Source organism: Phaethon lepturus, unplaced genomic scaffold (genome assembly GCF_000687285.1).
Source record: "Phaethon lepturus isolate BGI_N335 unplaced genomic scaffold, ASM68728v1 scaffold26498, whole genome shotgun sequence".
Taxonomy (NCBI): domain Eukaryota; kingdom Metazoa; phylum Chordata; class Aves; order Phaethontiformes; family Phaethontidae; genus Phaethon; species Phaethon lepturus.
In genome coordinates, this window is record NW_010555939.1 from 25,728 (window position 1) to 37,697 (window position 11,970).

Sequence of the window (11,970 nt, forward strand, 5' to 3'; positions counted from 1 at the left end):
GGGAGGGAGTCAGAAGGGTAAAAGTGAGAAAACTCATGGTTTGAGATAAAGACAATTTAATAGGTAAAGCAAAAGCTGTACATGCAAGCAAAGCAAAACAAGGAATTCATTTGCTACTTCCCGTCAGCAGGCAGGTGTTCAGCCATCTCCAAGAAAGCAGGACTCCATCAACAGTTACTTGGGAAGACAAATGCCATAACTCCAAACATGCCCTCCTTCCTCCTTCTTCCCCCAGCTTTATATTGCTGACTGTGATGTCATATGGTATGGAATATCCCCTTGGTCAGTTGGGGTCAGCTGTCCCAGCTGTGTCCCCTCCCATCTTTTTGTGTACCCCCAGCCTACTAACTGGTGGGATGGTGTGAGAAGCAGAAAAGGCCTTGACTGACTAAGCACCGCTCAACAATAATGAAAATGTCCCTGTATCATCAGTGCTGTTTTCAGCACAAATCCAAAGCACAGCCTCATATTAGCTACTATGAAGAAAATTAAAGCTATTCCAGCCAAAACCAGCACAACTCTCTCAGAATTTTTTTTTATCTTGAAATCAGATCTAGTTTTGAATTTCTCTCCTTCTCCAAATCATCTCTGAATATTCACTATCATGGTATTGCAATAGAAATACTGCAGGTTTCTGAAATCTTCTGCCATTTGAGGTGGCTTCCCTACAAGATTCCTAAGGTATATATTAAAAAAGGGATTATCCAGATCTGCTGTTACAATTGTTTATTTTATTTGTTATCAAGTCTTTGAAGCTTTAGTAAGGCTAAAAACTTGTACAGGGTAGCCTTTGATACTTACAAAGGGGAAGAGGGTTTTGTTCCTCTTCTAGGGACTACTTCTGTTCCGTTTTTGATTCTTCGAAATCTACAGAAGCAGGAAGATCACCTCATATCCCTGGCTACAAAGGCAGATCTTCTAGTCCACTTAAAGGACATTGCCATTGTACAAATCCAACAATAATTTTCGAGGGAGATGTTCACTCTGTTTCTACAACTGTCAGGAATGTCACAGGAGCCTCAGATTCCTCCTAGTCACAATGTCAAAAGCCAGAGGTGTGTAATTCTTACTCCAAAGGATGGTATGTCAAAGTAGTAGTATTCTCAGCTCTCATCTAGGACAGTGAATTTCCTGTCTAGATGATGTGTACCCTGTGGGCTCCAGAGAAGTGTGTGTATAGTGGTTCTGTGTCCAGAAAGGGTCCCTGTATCAGTGCAAATCAAGTTTTTTAGGAAGGTGTGGACACCATTGATTCTGAATCTCATGTGATTAGCACTGAGACCCACAGTATGGCTGTTTCACAGTAGCTTTTTTACCTGTTTCATGTTCAAAAATGTTCTGGTACTGAGTTGCTTATTTCCAGCTACTTTTGCATATTAGCAAGTTTCTACCTCTGCTGAGACATGGATGCACACAGGAAAAAAGTGCTGCAGAAAGGGCAGAAGGGACTCGGTAAGGAGGAGAGGGCTGGTTGGAGGAGATGACTGACTTGGAATCAGTGCTTATTCTGCTGGTTGTTCTAAATTTCCTGTGGGAAACTGTCAGTTGAACTAATTATTGATGATCCTGTGGTGGTATCTCTGAAGAGCCACCTGCAGAAGTAGTTCTGTGTCAGGTCACAGTCTGTGGGATCTCTGGATCAACTAAAATTGGTGTTTACATGTCAAGTATCGTGCTTTTCCAAAGTTCGTCTAGATGGAGGCAAGTCATCACCTTGGATGTTCAGTTCTCATCTGCCTTCAGATGCTGCAGTTAAAGAACAGATCTAAGAATACACAAATGAAGAGGATAGTAGCCTGGATTATGCTGATTATAGCTTTCTTAGTTCTTTATCTCCAAATTAAACTTTTGGATCCTTTAGAACTTTCAGCTGTCAAGAACCTGAAGTCCATCAGACCTTCTGAGGAAAGATGGCTGACACTCAGAATATCCCGTGTGGAAAGATTGCGTACTTAATCTTGATATGTTGCACTTTTAAGTTTAGTATGCCCATTAATGGTGGCATCCTTGGTCCTAGATAGAGGCATTTATTATAGTTTGTGTTCCATTTCAAAGACTAAGAATATAACAGATCTTTCTGAGGCTTTTCTGTTACTTCTCTGTTTAGCACTTTTGCTCTTGTTGCTTATGGAAATTGCTTGTGGAAAACTACAAACTGTTTTGCTCAGCTGATATCTACTTCTAAACTTTAGAAGTGGGACTTACTTATGAGGTAGGCTTGTTCAACTGGCTTTCAGTCAGTATTACAAAGTACCAGGTTTTCCTAACTGGATAATGCCCATCATGATATTTTTCCCAGTTCATGGATAAATGGACATTGATCTCAGAGTAAAGTCTGTGCTTGGACACTATACCTATCAAAGAACATTTTGGCTTTGGTATGCATGAGCCTCTTGACTCTGATCATCATGCATCGTAAAAGAGGTCGAGTTGTCAGTAGGTAATTCTTACTCTGTTGGTCTCAGTCTCCTTGTTTGAAAAATGTGTTGGTTTTATTGCAAGGTGCTGGAGTGACACTTTTATTTATGGACTGAGACAGAAGAGAGATCAGTAGCATGCCTGAGGCAGATCCACTTCTTTTTTCTAGTTTTTCTATCAAATCCCTTCAATGGGTAGCTTGTTTTACTTTGAAAATAGGATAGAACTTTTTTCCATTGAAATACCTCCTCCTGTGTAAGTCCCGAGGCATGAAGTTTATTACCATAAGTAGCTTGTCAGAACCACTTAATATTTTCTCTTTTTCTTCCCTCCATTTGACAACCACCTTTGTCTTGTTTCTATGTATTAATTGCAACCTCTGCAGATCACTGAATTCTCAAATCGCCTGTAAAGACTGGGAAATTAATTTCCAATTTCTATTGATTCAAATGCAATTCTTGCAGCTGTTTATTGTAAATATGTTACAAAGCCATAACCTGATTTAGCATTCAGGTGCCACACCTCGATATCTAAGTACATATGCTTGCTCAGTAGGCTTTGAAGATGTAAATTTAAGGTATAAAACCAGTATCTTTGAAACACTTTAGTTTTTGTGGTCAAACAGAAAACATGTTTCAAGTGTTTTTTTCTATTTGGTTTACCCCACTGTATGTATGTAGTTTTACCATGTTGAGTCTCTTGTTTGCAAATGTTTTAGGTAACCCTGTTCAACAGCAGTTTCTGTCTCCTATCTCCCAGTACAGGATCACATTATATATCTAATTATATTTTTTTCTTCTCTCTTTTAAGCTGCGTACATGTGGTGGGGGAGGTCTTCTCAATAGTTGGGTTTTTTCCTCACTAGGGCGTGAATGTCATCTTCCAAGCTCTTGTTTCATTTTGCATTTCTCACTGTGTTTCTCACAGCTGTTAATAGTGGGAAAAATCCAAGAACTGATGGAGTGTCTTCTTTTATGAAGATGCTTGGACTTTTAACCCATTCTGCGTTTCTGCATGTAGAGGATTTGGGGCTTCATATTTATTCATGCAGAAGTGTTCTTGCCTATCGCAGAGGGTAAAATTCAAACTTTTCAGATTTTAACAGTCATCTTGTACTAGGTAAGGTAAAGCTAGACTTCAGCCACCTGCATTACTTGTAGCTTTTGTTGGCAAGTGCAAAAGACAGACTCAACGACAGGTTTCGAGGTTGCATTAGCATTTTCTATGAATGGGATAAATGAATGCTATCATCTCCATTAGCAAGGCATTGTTTATATCTATGTTTAAGCAGTTGCCTCAGCACTAAGTGGCATGCATATCTGTGTTTGAGGCCTTTAAAGTGCTAAGGTGCTATTTAATGCTCTACATATTATTTAACAAGCTGTTTTACAAGGCATCATTGAGTAATGTTTGAGGAGTTGATTGGATCATCAGGATAACCGAAGAGACAAAAGGGTGTTTCTGCAGCTTAGCCGTCTTGTGTTGGCATTGATCCAGTTTAATTTCAGATAGTGATGCAATTCTGTCTTGCTTTCAGTTTCTTTTCAAGCAACTAACGGACAGGGCTTCCTGTCTACAATTAAAGCACACAAGCCTTTTGGTAGTGCATTGCTGGCATTGTGTGTAGTGGTTAGATGTAGGTATTGACAGGATTGAGATATATGTGACATTTTATGTGACTGCTTTTGCAGAGACAGTTCTAGCTTTTTAGGATACATTAGAAAGGGATGAGCTCATCCAGGTCAGTATGACTCCAGTTACAAGCCAAGATACGTAGGTGATCTGTCAAGTGTTTTTGTGATAAATGATGTTGAAGGCATCTGAGAGGATGAAGCTGGATCAACTTTGAAAAGCTCTACCAGCAAAAAAACCCATGTAATACTGATTGATTTCATAGATTCCTGGCAATACCATACTTATGAATATTAATAGTTTGTGATTGGACATTAAGAAGAGATGCTGGCTTTGAGAAGCTTTTTTGAGGAACAGATAAGTGTTTTGAAGGTATTGGGGTAATTAGCTGTCTGCTCTGTTTGATAAAGACTTGGTATTTTGTCAGTGGCAGGGTAGGATATCACCAACTTCCTTTGGAAGAGTCGGATTTTGGTTAGCTGTAGTGACAGGTTTTTTAAACTGTTCTTGGAAAGGCCATCTGTGCTACTAAACTAAATTATTTAAAAATACCAGTAAAGCTAACTTCTGTCATGTTGTCCATATTTTAAAACGAAGATGTTTTTAATCTACTTCAGCATAACGATGTGCATCTGATACCTTACGGGTGCCAAATACGACCAAAAACATTGTTCCCTGGCAGCAGTTTAGTATGTAAGGTAGAAAACGTCCTTCAGTAAGCACTTGGCTGACGATAAGCTTATAGAGAAATATGAGGTCTTGTTCACTGTATATATTACAGTTTGATCATCTGTTATTAACATCTCTTCCTCATGTTCCACCAGATTACTCACTAAACAATGGCAGGAGACTGTATGGGATGTTTGAAAAGTGTCTCTGCTACTGGTTGTGTAATTACTGCGTACAGGCTGGGGGCAATTGGTTACCTGCCTGGAAGTTACGCTATACCAGATGATCTGTGGTGTTCAGGAGTTAAGTTCACATGACTGTAGGACAGTTGTGATCAAATTTTGTGCGTGGTTTTGCAATTTGAGAAATTCTTTCTCACTGCCAAACCCAGTAAAGGCTGAGTAGAATATGGAGAACTTAAATAGTGGTGCCTCTATAGATACTGAATACCAATAAATAACAGTGGGAGTTTTGGAAGACATTGAGAATTATGCATAAATGAATATCATTAGTTTAACTAGGCTGCTGTAGAAATGCTTATGTTTATATCTGTACATAAATTGTGAAAGTACTTCACATTAAACTCTCTAAACTTCTTCGAATTTTTCAACACTCTTAATAGCAACTGTAGCTATGCTAAATTGTAAGACTGATCCAATTTATACCCTGATCTTAAAGATACTTTCTTTGACTGTGAACCCGTTGTCATGAAATGTAGTAGAGATTATTTGCACTAATTTTTTTGTCTTTCCTCTTTTCTTTTTTATAGGTGGTCTCCCAGATAAGAAGTTTGAGGTAGATAAACGAGCCATGAATCTCGGGGACTTTAATGACATGATGAGAAAGGATCGATCTGGGTTCCGTCCACCTAATTCCAAAGACATGGGAACCACAGATAGTGGGCCTTATTTTGAGAAGGTGAGAGAAATATCTTTAAATAAATTAATATCAACCTCTGTGTTCGAGGTCCCGGTTTTTACCTTACTCCCCTGGAAGTGCTAAAAATTCAGTAACCTTGGACAAACTTGATCATAAAAGGTGTGGGGGAGTTACGTTTGTAGAATGAATGTGTATGTAAAACTGAGGTGTCAGATGTGCATAGACAAACTAAATTGTCTGGGGAGAATGAGACTTTTTATTCTAAACAGACTGCTCTTAATATGGACAGAAAGAAATTCCTTTGTTTTTCTTGGAAAGGTAAACTGCTGGTAGCAACAAAATTCATTATAGGTTTCATCACAATGATTCTTCTGGCTACTGACTACAATCATCTACTGTAAAAAAATTCGTTTAGATCTAAGTAAACATAAGTAATCACAGTCTTCCAAATTTTTGCTGCTTTCATGTCTGTCGTTTATTGGAAACACCCTTTCTAAATTCCACAACCCCTTATGCTGTATGTCCGTGTACTGTAAGCTTCTGTATGACATCTGCTTCTCTGTGACATCTGTTGTATGTTATGGTAGCTTTTCTTTCATATTCTTGCCTATTTTAAATAGAAGCTTTCACTGTTATTATGAAACATTAATTGCTTCACGTTATGAATTGGAGTGTCCAATAGATTCAAAATTCTTTAGGGTTTTTTTTTAATACCGTTTATCACATGTAAAATGGAAAAGAAATTTGTTTTAAAAATTCTGAAAGCCTGTTACTGTCAATGAATTTTTTAACTCCTCCATTTTGGAATAACAGGCCAAAAACCAGTTTTGTCAACTCCCTCTGGTGGCCTAACGTATACCACTAGCAGAGCTAATGCATTCCTAACAAGTTATGTTCATGTGTGCTAATATTAGGAATTCATTCAAGATTTGATTGTTTCTGTAGTGGTAATAGCCACTGTCAGAAACAAACTTCATGAGTTCAAAATGTATAATTAAAAATAAACCTTTAGGAATTTATTATCTCCTTGGACCAAAATCTTAATTGTCAAGTGATCATTTGAGTTAGAAATTTTGTCATTGTAATTGCTATTACAAATTAACTTTGCTTCTTCCTAGTTACTCACCGTCCCTCTTTCTCTCCTCTTGCGTTCTGTTGCTTCACTAACCAACTCCTGCTGTTGGCTAACTGCTGCTTCAGCTGACTTTGCCTTTCTCCAATCAAGATGGGTGCCTTGGGGATGAGGCTCCCTGCTCTCCCTTCTCCCCTTCTCCCAGCTACAAGCTGTCTCCCTCTGGTTCTACACTATCCAACGTCGGCCTTGGGGCAATCGGCTCAGGGCTCAGTCCCCAAAACTTCGCTGCTAGACAAGTAAGCAGGCCACCTTATAAGATGCATTGTTATAAAGCTGCAACCTGGGCTTAATCCTGGTTAGTTGGTTGCTTGCATTTGTTTTCTTACTGAATAAATTAATATTGTTAATGGAAATTTCAGCTATATCAGGCCATTGAGAATCAATCCACCTTGGTTCCTATCATCAAAATGTATTCCATCTGTTCTTGTTGGCCTCTTCCTGAATCACAGTGCAACAGCAGACAGATGCGCTTTTCAGGACTAGTGAAGTTAGTGGCAACCTTTAAAAATTGCTATTTTAAAACCCAGTTAGAGGCTGTTGATTTGCCCTACCACCCCCGACACTGAATTTTTTCAGACCCCACCCAGTGACCTTGTATGTAGAAACGTGCCTTTAAAAAATTGCAATCCTTTTGCATTGCGCCTGTTCCTTTCTCCCTTCCCCACAGCCCAAAGAAAGGATTGATTTAGCAGCCTTTAAAAACTTGAGGTAGCAATATTTTTGTTCTGTATACGGGGGAACGGTGGGGAAAATTTGGTAGTTAACTGCAGTTTGGAAGAATTTCTGGCTATTATGTTTTGCATTATGCTAGAAGAAAATGTTGCAGGAATACTAGGAAATGAAATAATAGAACCTAAGTATTGCAACTGGACTAGTTTATGTAGTCACATGCCTAACATGATGGTGTTTCTTTGTGTTGTCTTTCTGTTTCTATGTGACACCATCAGTGTTGACCATCAGATTAAGGCCAAAATTTGCAGGCACATTCTTGGATTTGGTGTGCAGAACTCTGTTGAGCTTTAGGGAAGGCTGAAAGTGTAGCTGCAGCTTCAAGCCTCTCAAATTTTAATGTTTACTTGACCCCAGTCACTTCTTTCCAGAATAAAAACTCTTTTGTTTCTTGGAGTTTTTTGTTTATCCTCCTGTGTGCTTAGTATGACATCTTGAGTTGCTTCTGAAAGAGAAGATACCATTAAGGAGATGAAACGTGATGCATGTGGATGAGGTGATCCATAAAGCTGTCAGTACAGAAGCAGGATGAGACACTTCTGTTTTAGCAAAAGGACAGTGCAGGATGCACAGTATTACGGTAGAAGGAAGGCAGAGTTTATGAAATCCTGATACATAAGGGAAGGAAAGGTTTTGGAGAGGGCCTGCACAATCTCAGTTTGGAAGAACGATGAATTTATGTTGGGTACAAGCAGTGCTGGCATGGAGAGGGACAATGGCTGAGGGATGGAAAATGTCCTGTTTCAAACCCCAAGTATCTGAGGATCATAGACATCCTGATACACACCAGAAGATAGGAAGTTCTGAGGGTCTTGAAAATGAAAGGACAGAATCATGGCACATAAGGACTTTCTGGAGTACAAGCTTCAGCTTTTAGAAGCAACAGCATGTGACTTAGTGTAGGAGACTGTCCATAATGTTTCCTGTAGCTTTTGTTGAAAGATGTTACAAATAATGACAGTCTGCTCAAAGGCTGAAATAGTGAAACCTAATCATGAATTTTCTTTGGTCTTTCTCATGCAGTATGGTTTATTATTACATAAGTTGTTTATAAAACAGTAAATACTTCTCATTTAAAAAAAAAACCTCAAAAGAAACAGCAAGTATTCTTGTGTTAGAAAATAGATCACTGAGAGACAAAAAAAACACTAAACATTTTTTTCTCACTTGAAAATTCTCCTGCTCTTCAATTTAGTGGGGAAAAAAAAGGAAAGGAAAAACATCCCAATCCAGAATGCTGAAATTTTCACATCAGAAAGAAAATTTTTAATAACATTTTTGAATTCTAATTTCAGTTAGTGAAAGGCCTGCAGAGGAAGTAATAGGCTTATGAGTGATATCTCAACAGCCTACTCAGAAAAAGTACCCAAAATTCTTGTTGACACATATTTTTAAGCCAATGGAATGTTTTTTTGAGCATGTTGTTTGTACTCCAAGTTTCCATTTCCCAACATGTAAAGTGAAAAATATAAAACATTAGCTTTGTTATGTGCTTTGAAATAAGTCGATAAACATGACTCTTCAGTGTAGAGGAGAAAGAGCCTGCATCTCAACAAATTAGTAAGCAGTTTTAACCCAGGTAGAATATTAGTGATTTAGGGCAAACATCTCAGTAATTGTAAGGGTACTCTATTTAAGTCAGTACTTGCCTCATTGTTATTTATATGTAGTTAATAGCATAGAAATCCATTATCCTGAAAGATTCATCTTCTCACTACTGCTTTAATTTTATAGGGTGGCAATCATGGTTTGTTTGGAAACAGCACAGCACAATCGAGGGGCATGCACACACCAGTGCAGCCACTAAATCCTTCCCCCAATATCCGGGCGCAAGTGCCTCCCCAATTTCTTTCTCCCCAGGTAAGGAATTTATAGTAACTGGTTACTTGTAAAAAGTAGAACTACAGCCTTCAGAGCACATCATTGAAGTTACTTATACATCTACCTTTAGTCTTGACTTGATAAGATGAACTTAGATGAGAAAAATTAAAATTCATAGTTGAAGTGCTTAAAAGTCAGTACAGAAGGATTAGCCTTCTTTCTTATTCCAAGGCAGTTGATGGTAAATGCTCGCTACCAGTATTTTTAAACCTCAAAGTGGGTTCAGGAATCCTGTGTCTTACACAGGCTTTCCGCAAAATATTTAAAAAAAAAAAAAGTGAAAGCTGAAAGTTTTTCCGAACTGTGAAAGGTTGCTTAGGTTTTTTTCAAGCAGTCTTGTCCTGTGCATCCTGCCCCCCTGAAAGAGAAGCCTGATGAAGGGCTACACATTGCATTTACACTGCAGAGCTCTAAGACCTCAGGGTCTCCAAATGCACAAATTTACCTTTTGCTTTGGACTTGAAGACTTTGGGAGATTCTCTTGAAATCTAGTTGTATAACTCTCAATGCAGGGAGAAATGGGGGGATTCTTCTCCACCTACTCCTGTCTTTACTATAGCTTATTCAGCATACAAAGAGATTAACTCTTTCTGTGAGGCACTGTTTCTTTGCTCCAGTGACTGCCTGAATGCCTTTCTTTTCCCTTGTCAAGCAGTAAGTTTTTAATGTGATAATGCAGTACTGTGATTACTGGTTAGCTGCGTATGATCAGTATTATTAATTTATTATTAATTATCAGTATATTAATTTAGTGCAATCTCTAGCAACCGATTGGTTGGGGGAGGAATCTTTGTGTGTGTGTCTGCATCTGCACATGTAATACTGTATATTGTCAATCAAATGAGGTATTCACTCTGCTCAAGTCATGGATTGTGCATGTTTAAATGTGCTGTGTTAATAAATCTCTAATGTCTTTCCTGGAACACCATTTAAGATTGGTGTCGTACCTATTCCTTTATAGAAATACTTCTTTTACATCTTTTTTCATAGCAGTGCATTTCTTGAGGATATGTAACTGGTTTCCATGCAGGTTTCAGCCTCCATGCTCAAACAGTTTCCCAACAGTGGCTTGAATCCTGGTCTTTTCAATATGGGCCCCCAGCTTTCTCCACAACAGATTGCCATGCTGAGCCAGCTTCCACAGATTCCCCAGTTTCAATTAGTAAGTAGCTAGTAATCTTTTGAGGCAGACTGTTTACAAATTGTCTCCTGAAAGTTTTCTTTTTATGTTTGTTCTAATTCTGTTTTGTTCTGCTAATCTTCTGTTATTTTTGTACAGGTATTCCATGTTTGTTGTACAGGAAAATACAGCCCTGTTAGTGGGCAGCAGATAAACTAAACAGGCCTGTGTAATTATTGTGAATGTTGCAGTGGCCTAGTAATGATTCTAAGCAATGTCTTTGTACAGAAAGCGGTTGTTTGTTGATTTTTTTTAATTAAGTTTTCTTCAGACTTGTAGTTACAGTGATGGTAATGCAGGTACTAGTAGTGCTGTTGCATGATGTTAAATCAGAAACAAGTTGAGGTTATAGTATTCTTCTAATGCATTCGTTGTCATTTTATTTGAGTGTGTGGAATGAGAAACAGTTTACCTAAGTTCTGAGCAAAGCATTTGCTAGCGACTAGCTCTTGGCAGTTACATTTCACTTGATGAGCTCTGTATTTTCACTCTTCCCACTGCCACTTATCTTGTAGGCATGTCAGCTCCTTCTTCAGCAGCAACAGCAGCAGCAGCTGTTACAGAGCCAGAGGAAGTTATCTCAAGCTGTGCGACAACAGCAGGAGCAACAGGTGTGGCACTGTTTTTGTCAATCATGTGAAGTATAAAGTGTGCTGGGAAAACGCAGTCTGCAGCAAAGACAGTGCTGGCTTTAGTAATGTCGTCTGCTCTCTTCAGTTTGCACTCTCTTCAGATTGCAGTTTTCAGAGAGCAAGGTTCTTTGGGTCTCTTCCAAGTCACTGTTTCTCCATGTTTACTGGAATCCTGTGTCACAGTATAGGATATATCATCCCCAGTTTTTTTCTTTAATTTGCAGATTGCTCGTATGGTGAGTGCCCTGCAGCAGCAGCAGCAGAGGCAGCCTAGCATGAAGCATTCACCATCCCACCCTGTTGGGCCTAAGCCACATTTAGACAGCATGGTACCCAATCCTTTGAATGTGGGTCTCTCAGATTTACAGACCAAAGGGCAAATACCTGGATACGGTTCAGGTAAGTGCTCTGTGGAAAGAGATTTGGTGCATTGCCTATAGTTGCCATATTAGGCAGTTATGTCTGGGTCCAGAAATGAGTAATTTTTGTATAAGGACTAGAGTGAAGGTTATGACAAGTGTCAACTCTTGGTAAAATTGTGTTATTTTTCATTACATGGAAAGAAGACAAACTTAGTAGCAAAGTGTATCTTCGTGGCATACTGACCTAACAAGCTTATTTGGAAGTTGCCTTTTGAACATTTCATTTGCTACTGTTGATTTGTGTACTTTTCTTATGATCACAGTGACTTCCTGTTTGAAGATATTTAAATCAAAAAGAGCAAATGACAATGGAGTTTTGTTTTTGTTTCACAGGCTTTGGCTCAAGTGGCATGGATTATGGAATGGTGGGAGGGGAAGAGTCTGGAACAGAAA

At 38.7% G+C, this 11,970-nt stretch overlaps 1 protein-coding gene across 2 annotated transcripts in view; it reads left to right on the forward strand.

Moving 5' to 3' along the window:
* Positions 1-11,970, forward strand: part of TNRC6B (trinucleotide repeat containing 6B) — a 46,006-nt gene that overhangs the window by 21,753 nt on the left and 12,283 nt on the right. Inside the window, exons 9-15 of one of the 2 annotated variants that reach the window (XM_010292334.1) lie at positions 5,489-5,637; positions 6,799-6,969; positions 9,197-9,322; positions 10,374-10,505; positions 11,039-11,134; positions 11,380-11,554; positions 11,911-11,970. The exon at positions 11,911-11,970 is cut by the window's right edge and continues 99 nt beyond it. In XM_010292334.1, the coding sequence (XP_010290636.1) occupies positions 5,489-5,637; positions 6,799-6,969; positions 9,197-9,322; positions 10,374-10,505; positions 11,039-11,134; positions 11,380-11,554; positions 11,911-11,970 (909 nt within the window). The remainder of the gene's footprint in view (positions 1-5,488; positions 5,638-6,798; positions 6,970-9,196; positions 9,323-10,373; positions 10,506-11,038; positions 11,135-11,379; positions 11,555-11,910) is intronic. The other variant, XM_010292335.1, reaches the window with a different exon arrangement.